The sequence below is a fragment of the Bemisia tabaci genome, chromosome 2 (genome assembly GCF_918797505.1).
Source record: "Bemisia tabaci chromosome 2, PGI_BMITA_v3".
NCBI lineage: Eukaryota > Metazoa > Arthropoda > Insecta > Hemiptera > Aleyrodidae > Bemisia > Bemisia tabaci.
Window position 1 is genome coordinate 57,138,304 of NC_092794.1, and position 16,548 is coordinate 57,154,851.

At 40.8% G+C, this 16,548-nt stretch overlaps 1 protein-coding gene across 3 annotated transcripts in view; it reads left to right on the forward strand.

Moving 5' to 3' along the window:
- Positions 1–16,548, forward strand: part of LOC109030152 (cell adhesion molecule Dscam2) — a 96,135-nt gene that overhangs the window by 53,048 nt on the left and 26,539 nt on the right. For all 3 annotated transcript variants that reach the window (XM_019040977.2, XM_019040978.2, XM_019040979.2), the window contains exons 3-5: positions 11,672–12,019; positions 13,566–13,727; positions 14,243–14,395. In XM_019040977.2, the coding sequence (XP_018896522.2) occupies positions 11,672–12,019; positions 13,566–13,727; positions 14,243–14,395 (663 nt within the window). The remainder of the gene's footprint in view (positions 1–11,671; positions 12,020–13,565; positions 13,728–14,242; positions 14,396–16,548) is intronic.

Here is a 16,548-nt window from a genome sequence, read left to right on the forward strand (position 1 = left end):
CAAACGATTTATATAAAATGGCTTTTTTCTATAAACTACACCATTTCCAAGAAAATTGATGCTAATAATCGTCCGTCCCCAAAATCTTATGCCTGTCATCAAAAATCTTAGAATTTTTGACCGAGGAAAATTTACAACTAGCTAAATTCAAAACTACTCCCAACTCGTCTTTTTTTCCCAAAACGTGTTTTGGTACATTTTTGTTGGACTAGGTCGAAATTAGGCAACGTCCAACCGGTGCTCCCATTTCATGCCCGTCAAAAGTTCCGGAATTCAGAACTTTTTTGTTCCAATTTCGCCAACTCCATGACCGTCAAAAGTTCCGGGATTCTTTTCAGATTTTTTCAAAAGTTCCGAGAAAGTTCCGGAAAATGCAAAAGATCCGCATTAGTTCATAAATTCCGAGAAAAATTCAGGAAAATCTCAAAAGTTCTGGAATTCGGTACGAGTTTCGGGAAATGAGAGCACTGCGTCCAACGTAGTTAGGCTAACTACGGTTAAATTCGTCCATTTTTATTTATTGGAAATTGTCCGTCTATTTAGTAAGGTTCCTTTTTACCCGGGCTGTCACTTACATAAATATTTTATTTGGATAAATTTGACAACATTCAAATGCTCGTGCAGCATTCTTCGTCGGCACGGGAGGGCAGGCGAGGAGGAGGAAGAAACCGCGGGCTAGGAAAATCGCACGTGAGTAAATTAAAATTAAGAGACATGAGCCCTCTTCTCCTCTCCCTCTTCACTAATCGTTCGTGCCCAACGAGCAGGGATTGATTGATCGACCATGCACGACAATGCAAATGGGGCTCAGGGTAAGAATCCCTCCAAGAGAGCTCAATGAGAGCACTACCAAGCTCACGAAGAACGCCGTATCGACATTCGAATGTTGCCAAATTTCTCAAAGAAAATGATTTATTTACAAGAAAAGCATCGGTATTTTCCCTTAAAATTTTCATATAGGGCGCCAGATCGGTATGTACGCCGTATACAATTTTCGGAAAAATGCAACGGAAGATTTCCGCCAGATGTAAGCAATTGAGCACCAGACCTACGGTGAAAAATGGACTACATTTTGCAATTCGGAACCATAACTTCTAGCTCATCTGTAAAAACACTTATACCCATAGGAAAACTAATGACACATACGTTGTTTCAAACCTGAGTCAGAAATTATACTTCCTAATTGCAAAATGTGATCCAAACGCCCTAGTTTGTAGGTATGTGCACAGGATTTACGTGCCTCATAGCTTATTTTGATCTAATTCGTTTTTAAAAAGTTCTCTCCGGCAATTTATTGTGGTGCTTCATTTCGTAACCTGTCAAGAGGACTGCATCTTGCAATGAGGGACTACTATTTCTGACTTTCCATAAAATCACTTATCTGCATTAGGAAACAAATCGCACGTACGTTGTTTTTAAAATACGCCAAATTTATCAGTTCCTTTTTCCATAATTTAGTTCAAGTGAATCACATTTTTCATTAAGAAACTATTATTTTTGGCTCATTTTAGAAACAACATATGTCCCATGAATTTCTCTATGCAGATACGTGCTTCTGCGGATGAGCCAGAAATAGTATTTCTTTGTTGCAAAATGAAGTCCAAGTGTTCCGCTCATGTTTTATCGGAGGTTTGGCATCGGCGGATTGTTCATAAGGCGTTTTTCCTCCGCACAGCAGAGAAGATCCCGATCGCGAAAGGAGAGCAAGGAGGGGGAGAGAGCCCAAGACGGAAGAACGGCGGAGGGGGCGGGGGGAGCGGCGTAAGCGAAAGGCGTATACCCATCGTTAAGAGGATTGTTATCACTTTACGTGGAGCGTTCCGGGGAACCGCCCCCGCCCTTAGCTTTCAATGCAAACTTTTCAGGAGGGGGTTGAGATCAAAATAAGGTACTGCGTTTCAATTTTTGATGCCAAACCGGTCAGTAATGCCAGGAAAAGAGCTTTGTAACGTTTCAGCTCTAAATGAGTTTGTTACGAACAGTAGTTACAGTTTCCTGCGGGTTGATTATTGAAATCAATAGACAAAAAGATGGACAAAAGGGACGGAAGGAAGATGGAGCGATCCTATTGGTCGAAACGGGTGGTTGTTATAGACTAAGATGGAAACTGATGGACTAATTGGATTAAATTCTGCAATTTGGAACTATAAATTCTGGCCCGGTTTAAAAACAACGTATTTTCCATTAGTTTTCTAACACATAAGTGTTTTTCCAGAAGAGCCAGAATTTATGGTTCCAAATTGCAAAATGCAGTCCAATTACGGTTTCATTTACGGGTAGCCGTTGGCTGGGCTATTACTTACCTCCTTCGCCCATTGGTACCACTCGCTAAGACTAATGAAAACGTTCCATTTTCCCTTTGTCATCTTCGTCTATTGCTTTGTCTATCGGTCTCAATAATCAGCCCGCTGAACTAACTTTAGAAATCGCATGAACATCATTTCGAGCATATATTGGATATCCTAGCCGCAATACCCCACGTGATCCATTCAATGTACTTAGAAAGAGAGATCTCAATCAAGGAGTTTTCGAGTCGAGAAAGTTTCAAGGGTCGTCCTTAAAAGTCGGCCTCGATCTCATTCTTCTCGAAGTAACGCTTTCTTTTATTGAACTTTGAGTGGATTTTCTTCGGTTCAGCGTTTCTAGTTGACTAGAATTAAGGAAAGTATTGCAGTCTCAACCCTTGCATGTTTGACGATGCCACTTTCTGACTGGCCGGGGCGTTTTAGGCCATCACGGAGCCTTGAAGTTCTAGAGTATAGGTAAACAAACGGAATTGGAATTGAGTTTCAGAAGTATTAAAAAATATCAAATTTCCAGTTTCTGAATTGAATCTTAAACACAAACTTTGGTGAATATTCTTGTCGAGTAGTACGACTCCGCGAGTAAAATATTCGGTTATGAGAGACCCTTATCACCTTCGTGCTTCATTTGTCTTCCGTCTAAGTTTCCGCTGATATGACATTGTCGTTCTTGACAGAAACGTACTGAGTCAGATTTTGGAAGGAAATGAGATGAGTTTTGAATGCAACCAGTCGTAAATATTCCTCTGTCAAATTTAAAGGCGAGAAAAAATATTTGGAACGTGAAGATAGTCATTAAACTTCATCCTTAACATTGAGTATGCGTCTGCTTACGGAGGCACTAAACTTCAAACTTCTCCTTCCCGGTTCAAATTTAATGCTACTGGTGCGCCTGTGTTCAACTTTGTCTATATGAGGACAAGGTACTTTTTAGCTGATTTTTTTCTTTTTTACAAATTAAAATTTTGTCGAAAAAATCAACAAATTTTGAGTGAAGTTACGGTGCTTTAGCTTTCGACAGAAATTTAGGTACTCTCAGTTTAATAGTTAACAGTTAACACCCCGTGTTATCTTAAGTTGGCAACACTGTTTTTCCTTCATTCAGATGTATGTAAAACAATCGCTTCCAGGCGAGGCAGCCTGCTTCGGCGGGAATCGATATTTATAATGGATTCATATTATATTGAAGAAAAGCATTGTTTAACGCCGTTCATCTAACTCATAACGCTCTGTAGGGAAAAGAGGGGTCACGGAGAGCGTCACGTCATTTTATTCTCACGTGTTAAATGGTAGAGACAAACGTCACACGAGAGAAAGGGGGTCGAAAAACCAGAAATTTAGCGTTACGTGTTTTAGGAATTGAACGTATTTATGCTAAAAGGAACTATGTGCATAGGGATTGCGTGACATAGTTCCTTTTAGCATAAATAGTCCAATTGTCCCCTGCCAACTAGCAAAAACCGCCTATGCGTACTCTCGTCGTCTCCCCGACAAAGAAACGTATCTCCATTCCGAGGTGGTAAAATCGACTCAAATAGTTTGATTCCTCACAATTTTCCCTGCGCAATTTCCCCTCGAACTTTTACTGGTTTTTGCACGAGATCAGGAGAAAAATCAGGGAATTTTCAGTATATGAAATGCCCAAGCTTATCCTAGTGAAATTGCGATTTACGAGGGGAAATTTAAAAACACTGAAATGGACTACATTCTGCAATTTGGAACTATAAATTCTAGCCCGGTTTAAAAACAACGTATGCTCCATTAGTTTCCCTATGCACAAGTGTTTTTCTATAAGAGCCAACATTTATAGTTCCAAATTTCAAAATGCAGTCCAAATGTAGTTACGCTCTTTCGTAAGGAAAACGACGCTCTGAGACCGACGACTTCGGATCGGTCAGGAAGATCGAGTCCCCCAGGACGGATGCATTGCAGCTGCGTCTTCATTATTTGACGAACGACTAATTTCAAAGGCCGGTGGTGGGGGCGGAAGTGGGGGGTTGTCGGAAGGGAAGGGGGGTCGGTGGAGGGTAACGAATCGATAGAATCTGAATTCGGCGGGTGTAGCCGTAGGTCGTGCTGCGTGCAGTGGACGTGCTTGCAAATAGGGACGAGAAGAGACAGTGGACCTGGGTCCGGGTGTACTCGGTGTCCGAGTGGTGAGTGCTGACCGAGCCAAAATCGATGCAAGGCCTCGCTTGCCAATCAGCATCAGTGCTCCTCCGTGCCCCCTACCCCCCCCCCTCTCTTGCCCCCCTCGAGGGACTCAGCTCTAATCGTCGGATTACGAACCAGCCTCGTTTCGGGACGTGACCCGCTTAAACCCGTGCACCCCTGAACCCCTGTTCGGGTGGACATTAAACTGCCTCGCCGCGGAAAAACGCCGTAAGAGCCTATGAATGTTGCCGGATTTCCTTCCCTGAAGAAAAATTGGTCGTGTGAACCGAACGTTTGATGTTCTGTATCATCCTAAATATTCGGTTTGTCAAACTGAACTTTCGGTTTGTGTAACCGAAAGTTCGGCATATGTGAGAAAACTTTGTTCGTTGGTTCACTTTACCGCACAAGTTTGGTTATACGAACCGAAAGTTCGGTTTGACAAACCGAAAATTCAGTTTGACAAACCGAATTAGATGGGATGATATGGAACATCGAACTTTGGCTTGTGCGACCGAACTTTTTTCCCTGCGTTTGAGAAAATCTTATTTTTTTGTGGAAAAGCCATGAATATTGGATGGATATTCGACCAGAATCAGCCTGACTCCAACTCACGCTGTCTAACTTCTTCTCAAGTTTTACTTGTTTACTTATCACGACAGAATTTTTTTCTCTTATGGAAGAATATTCCGTAAAAAATTTAAAGCTATCAAGTTTTGGCTTGTTTCTTTTCGAAAATAGAAAATAGAAGCGGGCATTCTGAAACGCCGCAGTGGAGTATGTGGTTCCACACAGTAATCCATATAGCGCCTAAAAACTTTCTGAGGATTTTCCATGGAGTATAACGAATGCACCCTCAAAATTTTAAATTAAAACGTTGGTCAATTTTCTATTGAAAAAATTAAACGTCAGCAAAAATTAGACAACGATTGATGATGTGGTTGGGCTAACTATAGTTAAATCCGTCCATTTTTATATCGAAAATTGCAGATCCACTGCAATTTCAAATAGAATTTTTTGTAAAATTCAGCAATAATAATCACCATTTCCTCGTAAAAATCTATATTTTTAAGAAATTTGGCAACGTCTGAACTCTATGAAAGAATTTGTTTCTTCGTGCGGCTATGAGGGTGACTCTTTACAATCGCGCTCGGGTGCAACGCCATACGAACATTCGGACTTTGCCAAATTGCCCCTGGTAAATTATTTATTTGTTTCTATGATTATCAACGTTCTTCCTTGAAATTTTCACTTTCACCCAATCAAAGATATTGGAAACAAAATTCCTTAAAATTTCGTGAAAAAATGTTCTGAAATAATAAAATAATTTACAAGTTATCTAAAGAAATTTGGCTTTTTTTAAACAGATTAACGGTCATAACGTTTCACAGATTTTTGAGAAGCTATCTTCAAATCCGGAGAGGATCGATTAATCGTCAAATCGTTCTCCAAAGCATTGCAAATCCATTCACACTAAGTAGAATTTACACATGTGTCCAATCAAAGGGAGCCACCACGTACATTAAAGATAGATTAAGATCGCATTCGATAGTGGTTTGATGTATCGTTTGGTTCAAAACAATAGAACCTAACCTCAAACAAAAATTCTAGGATTCAAGTTGGAAAAGCTAAAAATGAGAAAATTCCTAGCTATTCCACCTTGCAATGCTATTTTGTACTCATAAAAATAAAAAATCTATCAGAAAAAAACCCGTTTCCTCAGATTACTCAATTGACTTTTGAGGCTATGTTTACATGTTGAACCAATCGATATCGATACAATCTCACCTATTTAATGTATAGAATACGATCCATACGATAATAATCGAAAATAAATTAATAACTATAAAACAGTCATTGCTTGGTCTTCCTCCAAGAAAAAATGAAGAAAAAAGGGGGAAAAAGCTAATGTCATTGATTCAGACGCCTCGAACAGAATTGCAACGAAACAGCGAGGCACCTTTTTCGGTATTATTTGACCCCAGAAATCCACGAGGGCACGAGACCCGGCATCATTGCTGACGATCCCTGGAGACGTAAGGGGTCAAGCTGTAGAATTGCATTCGTATGTGGGGCACGCGGTCGACACGCGGGAATGCTTTTTACGATCGCCGCTCAAAATCTCATGCGGCTCTCCGCTAACTTTTAGGATCACTCAATCTGAAGCAAAGTTATCGAACTCTCAACTTGATTACTTCTTTGTTGGGGTTGTATTGTCCATCAAAAATACAACCGAGCCATGGCGGACAGTAGGCGCTTGATCGCGCGGTCATTAAAGTGTAGAAAACGCGCAGCCTGATCCAGTAACTCATCGTAAAACGATGATGTAAGTCAAAACGCGAGTGTAAAGATTGCGATGTTTCAAAATAGTTGTCGCTTTATTTTTTTAAAGTAAAAATAATCGGCCATATTTGAAGCTTTTACAAAATACGTATTTAACATAGAGTGACTCCATTGGGTAAGTATATTCATGTCTGAAAGTCCAACCCTACATCAGCGCATCAACCATAAAGTCGCTTCGGATAAGTTAGGATTTCCCAGGGCAGCTGCTAATTATCGAAATTGATAGACATACCTATAGACAAAGACGACGAAAAGAAAATTCAGCGATCCTATTGGTTGACGCGAGTGGTTACGATGGACAAAGGGGGTAAATAACAGACTAAATAACGGCAACCTACGAGCGACCCTATAATTAATCCACCATTTCCCCTTAAATCTACGAGAAGCACCCGTTTCAACCAATAGTACCGCCACATTCTCCCTATGTCTTCTTTGTCTATGGCTATGTCTATCAATTTCAATAATCAGCCCGCAGCCAACCTAAAATTTCAATTAACCTTTTCTTCCTACTAGTTCTTTCATGTTTCTACAAACATCAAGATTTGTTAGTAAGAGCCGAGAGAAATCAGCATTACTTTGAATTACTTCCACAAGTTTTCATGATAGAACTTTCGGAAGGTTGGTTGCCCTCTGAACACCAAAGCTTCAATCAAATGACGTGTACCTACACGCTCTCTCAATGTGATTACTTAATTTTTCACAGGATGAAGAAAAATCAGTTAAATGTTCAATAAATAAAGTAGCATCTGTTAGTTTTCCTTTGAAATTATAACATTTTTAAGAAATCGATGACGCTTCATATCAAGGAACGTGTTTTTAACTTTTTTTTTTTCTTTTTTTTTTTTTTTTTTTTTCTTAATGAAAGGATCCCCACGGTCAGTGTTTACAGAACCACTAGACAATGTCAGAGAGCAAGCATCAGCACACATGCCCTTCTTTTCTCTTGTCAGCATTTTATTTGATATATGTTTGACGTATTTCAAATTGCCAAATTCAAACTTTTAAAACTAATGTTTTTCATTGGTTCTCGTGTCCTACAAAAAGTTTGTTTGGAGTGAATAATTGACAAAGTTCTCCTCCTTTTCAACTCCTCACTCAACGCTTAAAACAATCGAAGCGTCCCAAGAGGATCGCCCCGTTGCAGTCTCCAGCCGCTGCACTTCCTGCCGATCGGGCCCGTTCAGATGGTCTGCGCGAGACAACCTAGCGCGCCTTCAATATTGAAGATACTTCACGCCTTACCGCAGAGTTAGTTTAGTTGCGTGACCCAACTGAACCTAACTTGCCGGTCTCCGCGCACTGACTGTATCACTGTTGTCGTCGGGCTCGGGATCTCTTTTAAATCGTAAGATTGCAAGGCCGACAACCACGGCTACGACAAAACTATGAACGTATGAGCCTCTCCAGTTTAATGACTCCACACGAAACACTGAAAGCCACCTGTATAGATATCAACTCAAACCTTTTAGCACAGAAAAAATAGAAAATTGTGCTGTTTTTTGATTGTTTGCAAGTTTTAGACTTTCTTGGAGCTCATAAGGCCAATGTTAACTTACAAAATGACAACAGAGTTCTAGACGTGATAAAAAATTTACAATTTCTTACCACTAAAATTAGTTATAAATCGATGGTGAAACTGCAGGAATGTGTACCTTGGTTTGCGGCGTTGCGGAGTTCCTGCCATACTTTATTTTCTTAATGGAAAACTACCGAACGTAATTTTTTTCAAAATGTCGGTGATTTTTCTCCTCTTTACGAAGAATATCCTGTGAAAGCAGGGTATTCTTCGTAAAGAGAATCTTTGATGTGCTTCCTTTTAAAAAATAAAATAGTAGCAGAGTTTTTGAAACTCCGCAACCTAGATACACATGCTTGCAGTTTCATCATCGAAATAAACTTCGATGCATATTTTTGCCGAGTTACATTTTCCTTGTTGAGAAAAATAATTTCTCCACAAAAATACGATTTTCTCGAGTTTGGATCTTTTTTGGCGCTTATCCCGATCATCGTGAGGAAATCTCTGGATTAAACCCAATGGCATTTTTAAATAACTATATACAGGGGGTCACGCCCCTGAACAGCTTCACGGCATACTTCCCGCCTCAAGTGTTATGCGTTACGCGTTACGCTTTACTTTTATTATTTTATATTAGGAGGTCCGCCCCCTGGCCGCTACGCTACGCCCCCCCCCCCCCCCATAGGCCCGCTTCGCGGCCAGCGAAATCGTCGAAATCGCTCGTTGGTGGTAGTGAGCAGATAATTTTAATTGAATAACAAAACGACGTTACAAAGAAAAATTCTCCGCCAAACAATATTCTTAGTGACTTTCTCCTTACTCTGAATTTTGATTCCTTCTTTGGAATTCGACATTTGGACCGTTTACTCTCCTTCCTCACCCCGTCCGTCGAGCGTCTTAAAAATGATTTAATTAGAATTCACGGAAATAATTAAATTGCTGATTTAACAATCCGATTGCTAAAAAAAGTGACTGCAATGTTTCAATGTAAATTTTACAACAAAAAAATGCTACTTTAACCACCCCCGTGGTTAAATTAGCTTACAATGGTGGTTAAAGTAGCATTTTTTTGTTGCAAAATCTACATTGAAACATTGCAGTTACTTTTTTTAGCAATCGGATTCTTAAATCAGCAATTTAATATTTTCCGGGAGAGAGGATTATAGAGTTAGATATTTTGAAGATTTTGCCGAATCCTAAATATATTTTGAAAATATCTTCGTCCAACCGGGTACGCTGGAGCAACAGGCCCATCGAGAAAAAAAGGAGGTTTGCATTTCGGGCATCTTGGAATTTTTTGATGATTTGATGACGTAGGTCGGTACAGCGCGGTACAGTGTGAAAGGGACGTTGCTGTACCGACCTACGTCATCAAATCATCAAAAAATTTCAAGATGCCCGAGATTCAAACACATCCTTTTTTTTCTCTATGCAACAGGCCCACTGATTCAAGGAGTGGCGCAGGGATCCGACATAGCCCCTGGCCCGATCGGGCGATGTATCGCACGTCCGATTGATACAAGACCACGTCCGGGCTCCTGCGGCTTGGCGCGGCGCAATCTCCAGGAGTGGAATGAATCCCTGGCGACTGCGGAGTGCGGACGGTAAAAAACTAACCTCTCGGGCCAGCTCATTAATTTGTCAAGTTCTAAGTTGATCAAGAAAAGTGCGGTTACTATTCCTCGCGCTCCCGTCTGCGTCTTGTCCCCGGGTTCCGCTTCCCGGGAAACTTGGGAACTCGCTGCATAAACATGACCCAATCAACCGATTCATTTCCGAGTGAACGATTTGCCAAGATTGAAGCCGCCCCGACTGCAAAACGCGCAACCCCAAACTTCTCGCCGCCGCTCCGTTGCCAACCCTCTTTGTTTCCTCCTCCTTTCCAGCTTCCTCGTTCATCAAAAACAACGCAGCCGTGCTAAAGAAGAAGAACGCTGAATGAAACTTCGGACGTTTCCAAATTTCATTTGATAAAACAAGAATTTCCTGTTAAACTTATGATTATTGTTCTTCAAATTTTTTAGATAATTTTGCTCGCAGTTCCACCAAAAATTTCTAAAAATTTCAAGGGAAAATATTCATAACTTTCCTTAAAAATCAGCATTTTATTGAAGGAAACTTAGCACCTCTCGAATGTTCATGCGGCGTTCTTCTTTATAGCACGGTAGAACGGCCGTCCTGCGGCTCGATTGTTGAATCGATACATCGAATAACTTTAATCGATAAAGATTATTGCTAAGATGGAGATTTATCGATTAGGATCATTCGAGAACGATTCAACAATCGACTCGCAGGTGTAAGTAAGTTTGCAGTGTTTCATTTCGTTGCACTCAGGAGTATCGGTATTCGTGCAGATCCGTTCTTTATACTTTATCAAATCTAAGAGCGATGACTTTTACGATTGATTGATCCTTACGTAATTTAGAGGAAACATTTCGCATTTAACTTTTACAATACTAGGGATACGCCCCCTGGTCAGAGTGCGGCCCAGCTCTTAGAGGACACTCCTTTCAATTCTCGTATTTCAAAGATATAAACGGGGCAGGCTCATGTAGGGATTTTTGCCTGATGATAGCTGCAAAAATCATAAAAAAATCGATCGCTGCAGCGACCTTTAATAAAACATGAAAAAGTTGTATGGTTTAAAATGGAACTTCCACAATTTTATCACATTGTGTTAAAAAAAAAAAAAAAAAAAAAAAAAAAAAAATGGACCATATCTCGGTAATTTAAAGATGACGGGCTTATTTGGAGGTCATTGCCATCCTCCATTTCGAAGAGCAAAGTGTGAAACCACGTAACTCCGTTTGCGACGTTTCAGATTTTCTACCAGGTTTCATTTTTTCTTTTGAAAAGTACTCAAAGTAATTCCTTAAAAATGTCCTTGATTTGTCTTTTCTGACACGTCCCTAATTCCGAGACTTCTGTGAGACGCCGGGTCACTTTTTCGGTACATAATCGATTGTTTTCGATACACGGGGACCCAGCTATCCGATATAAACAAAGAAGACAGGAAATACTACACCGAAAAAAAAATTGCTAAAATACGGTGACAAATCACCAAATTAGTTAAATCAACCCGGTGTTCTTAATCTATTTTGATGAGTTGTCACCTTTTTTCACTATTTCATGTGTTGATTTTAGCAGTTTTTTTTTTCAGTGTACATATTCCTCACCACCATTTTGGATCGAACATGAATCGACAAAGTGACCGAAGCTCGGCGCACACCGGGCTCGGAACTCGTCGACCAGAACATGGCGCCAGCTCTTCCATTTACAATACGATTCTTTGTACTCTATGATCAAACCACTATCGAATGCGATCTATATCCACGATTCTTTTTGTCTGTTGCAGGGGTGGAGGAGGCGGAGGCGGGGCTGGAGGACGCGATCTCCATGGAGAGCGAGGGTCCGCAGTTCGTGTCGGATCCGCGGTCGCCACTGGAGTTCTCGAACCGGACGGGCGGTGTCCTCCACTGTCCGGTCCGGGGGAGTCCGCCGCCGCGCGTCACCTGGCTCACGGGTGACGGCGCCGTCGCCGCCCCGATCCGCAACGTCCGGGAGCTCCTCACCAACGGCTCCCTCTTCTTCCCGGCCTTCGGGCCCGAGAGCTACCGCCACGACGTCCACTCCGCCGTCTACCGCTGCGAGGCCGCCAACACCGTCGGCAAGATCCTCTCCAAGGACATCCTCGTCAGGGCAGGCAAGTTCACCCCAGCACTAAGATTGGGATAGTTAGAGTCAGCGGCAATGGGTCAGCTGCACGGGTCACAAAATCGTGTTTTCATGATTGAGTAAAAAATAATATGATCTGTCCAAACCGCAACTTTCTACCTTCGATATTAACATAGATATCGCCCTTTCAAAAGTCGAGTTTTTGACGTCATCCACCGCGGTAGTGACACCATGGTTTTCTTTCGCCTTGCTTTCATCAGTCAGTGTGACGCAAATTTGCACTGGTCGTAAACTTGGATGAAAGCAAGGTGGAAGAAACCAAGGGTGTCACTACCGCGGTCGATGACGTTAAAAACCCAACTTTTCAAAGGGCGATATATCTCGGTTAATAATGATGAACGTTGAAAGTTGCGATTCGGACGGATCTTATTATTTCCAGCTAATCTACAAGAATCAAGCATCAGAACGTAAATCTGTGACCAGCGCAACTGACCAATTTTGCAAGTTGGCAACATTGCTTTTCCTCCATTCAAATCTATTTTATATCGATATCCAAATCGATTTTAGGTCACTGATCGTTTTACACACTTTTAAACAGGAAATGGAGAGCATAGGCGGTTCTAGACCTTCATGCTTGGGGTGCCCAGAGGTGGAAAATGTCGGAGACCGGCCCCGAAGGGGACGGTCGCTCAGGGGAGGCCTAAGTTTCGGCCCTCAAGTTTTATCCCTTTCCCACCCTCCTTTCTCTTTGTCTCTCCTTCCTTGCTACTGAAATACCTATAAATTCAGTGTAGAAAATTGTTAGCAAAACTTTCCATCAAAACTACAATCTTACCATAAAAAAAACAAAAAACAGTAGAATCTTTGCAAAACACGGCTATCAATATTAATTCTGTTTAAAACATTTTCAATTAATTGCTGGGATTTTTTCTCAGTGTGAGCGAATACAGAATCTTTAAAAGCAGTAATTTCACGGTTCTGATAACCGTACTTTATTTTTGCTTGGGGGTGCCCGGCACCCACTGGCACCCCCGTAGAACCGCCTATGATGGAGAGTATTAGTAAGACGTGATTCTGCGGCAAGCGCACAATTCGTCACCTTCCGGCCAAAGAGTCACAAGCGCCATGCGACGTTTCAAAATTTCCGCCGCAATTTTATTTTTCTACAAAGAAATTTATCAACGAAGATGCTCCACAATTTCACCGACTATTTTTTGTGCTGCCGATAAAATTCAGTGAAATTTTCAAACAGATCCAACCAACAATTTCTCTGTAAAGAAAAAAAATGGTGATGGAAATTTGGAAACGTCACATAGCGCTTTATACATGCTCGCGCGGAAGGTGACGAATTTGCCTATATTCTATTGTAGATAATTAATACGGATGTCTCACCGATGGGATATTATTTTGAAAATTTTCAATATGTAATGTTTTCAAAGAATTTTGCGTAAGAAACCATTTCCTCATCTGTTTAAGTATTATATCGGTGCCTACAGTGGTGAAGGTGAACTATCGAAGGTGCAATTTACGTTGACAATATGATATGTTTTACCATCTTATCCTCTAATTTGCAGTGGTCGAGCAAAATTATGATGTCCAAGTTCACGACGCCTACGTCACAGTGGGCAACACGGCTGTTCTCCGATGTGTAGTCCCTACATTCGTCAAGGATTTCCTCACCGTAACATCATGGGTGCAAGACTCATCCTTCAACATTTACCCTTCCATTCAAGACAGTGAGTAGTTCGAATTATTGATAGTAGACCCGAGAGTACCGTCATAGGGAGAGTATGGGCACATACAGACTCTTAGGCCCTTTGCTCATGCACAAATTAGAGCTCATTAGTACTCACAAAATTAACCGGCTCGGTAAATTTTGTCTGGTAGAAGTCGCTGACCGCAGCAAAGTGAGCCCATTTTGGGAGCTTTGGTTTGTGGGTGGGCAACAGTACATAGGATTCGGAATAGGATTCGGAAAAATTGTTGCGACTCTGAACCAGTGGCGAGGCGTGAATGATCGATTATCGATACTTCCCTATTTGAAACTGTGGTACAGAATCGATTATTAAGGTGTTCGTTGCGAACACCCTGTATATCGATCCTTTTTTCTTAGGTTTAAATGACAGATCAATCGATATTTCGCAAAGCACGCCACTGCTTCGGTGGTGATCAAATGCGCTAGCCACTCGCAAGTCACAACTTCTGCCTAAACCTAACCAGAGCTGATTTTGTACTTCTCTTTTTTTCCTAGCGGACAGTAAATACAGGATGCTACCCACGGGAGAACTCCTTGTCTACACTGTGACAGAGGCTGATTCTGAGGTCTCTTATCGATGCCGGGTCGTTCACAGGATCACTGGCCGGACGACCGAGTCCTCTTCACAGGGCCGTATCTTCGTCACCGGTGAGTCCATCCGATTCCTCCCTGCTTAATTTCATCAAGTTAAGTGAGAACATTTTTTTAAGATGAGAGGGAAGTAGAATGCCATCGTCCCAGTACCCTTTTGGCTACTGACCGTTGCGTATCGGCAACTTTTGTCGTGGATATTAATTAATGTGCATTGACTGAGATCAATAGAAACCTACCAAGTCGCATTAAATTTGAACCGAGAAAAAGATGTTTTGGGTTTAATCCCTCCAAAGAAAGTAGTGTTCAGGACAAAATGTAACGACTATTCTGACGCTCGACTTTGAATTTTGGGCGGGAAAAAATTTACGACCAGTCGAACCCAAAACTACGCGATACTCACTTTTTTATAATGTGTTTTTGAATTAGAATCATTAAAATATGTGAAGAGGTATGCTTACATTTCTTTAATATTTTCATTTCGTTCCTCTTGAGCAAATGAAACGTGTCAGTTGGCTTTTAAAAAGCTATGAGTGAGAACATGTTCACACTCTTTTAATGCTTACCGGTTTCTTTCCAATTGATTGAAAATATATAATCGTCATGACACGTAATAATGTGCCCCGTCATAAGACAACCATACGGACGTAAAAAAATGTCTGTCCCAATCTAAAGATGAGGAAGATCGAACATTTTTGCTACGATCTTAAATTATTTGTTCTTTCTTTACCCTGCAATCACCTTTATTCTCAATTATAAAACCGAAAGGATAGTCTTAAAATTTTGAGACCAAGCATAGCATTTTTCTAACACTTGAATTATTTTAGAGCTTTGTTTAATAGGTATAGACATTTAGAGTTACAGAAGAGAGTTTCTAACTCTCTCATTAGCGGGACCTGAAATTGAAATGAAAATTAAATATGAAAATCTGTTCAATTAAGACGGAGTTAACGGTGTTGAATTATTCAAAACTCTCTTCTCATACCTTTATGAATTTATTAAAATCGACGGAAATCACGGCGGGGCTCTGAAAATTAATTTTTTTATCGCCGTTTCTGGCGGTGTTTTCACAAAAATTAAAAGGGATCAATATAATTATGAAAGATCCCTGAACCGCTATCCTCGCAGCCAGCCACGAGGCAAAAAGCGCGCTTTTAAGTAGAGATGAACCCAAAGCTAAGACGAATAAATTAAAAAAGGAGAGTAACGATCATAAAAAGTGAATGAAACCGAGACCCCAGAGAGGAGGCGGAAGCGTTGCAGCGATGACGTAAAAAAAGGGAAAAAATGAGGAAGGGCATTAGCCCATAAAAACCCCAGGCGATGGATTAAAACTTACCACAGCAGCTTTTAATTATTGCAAGAGTGAAAATAAAGCCTCCCTTTTCTGAGGCGGGGCCTATAGGTTTTACCTGTAGGACGTTTTTAAAGCACACTTTCGCACCGTGCGCGTGGACACTGGCGCAGGGTGGCAAAATTTCATGAAAAAAAAACCTTGAAATTTCACGTAAAACATTTCATGAAATTTCGAAAATTTATGAAATATATTGAAAGATACCGGTTCCTTTTCATGTTTTGCAAAATGTAAAAATTGTGACTTTCTTCTATTTTAGTGTGTTTGAATGCGGGCTGCATACTCTAGCCCCTGAAAAATATGAAATGTTTCACAGCCTCGTGGAATGTCCAATCTTTCGTTTCTTTCTTACGTTTCATGCCACCCTGCACTGGCATCAGCAAAGCAACTCAAAGACGTATATTCCGAAAGTGGCGCTACAGAAAAGAAGTATTTTTAGTGCTCGATGAACATCTCTGTGAATATGTTTTAATGAGTAAAAAAAAATCGCAGATAATTTCAAAAATAACTGAGTTTTCTTTTGAGAAATAAAACAAGAGCGGAGATGATCAACGTTGCGATTGGAGTAACTCATTTTTCAACTTTGACCATCAATTTGTATATTTTATCCAAACAATGGAGAATTTGCAAGGGTCTGAAATTTGATGAATTTCCTGTTTAAGTGGAATCCTCTGAGTGAACTGAACACGAAGATACCCTTGATTCATAAATTGAGCGATTATTAGAGGAGATATGACAAAATAACCGATTCTGCTAAAATACATGTGTTTAAATGGGAAATGCCGCCAGATGACGTCACAAGGCGGCGTATTTTCTCACTTTTAAATCAATTTTTCTCCAATTTCCCATGTCAGAA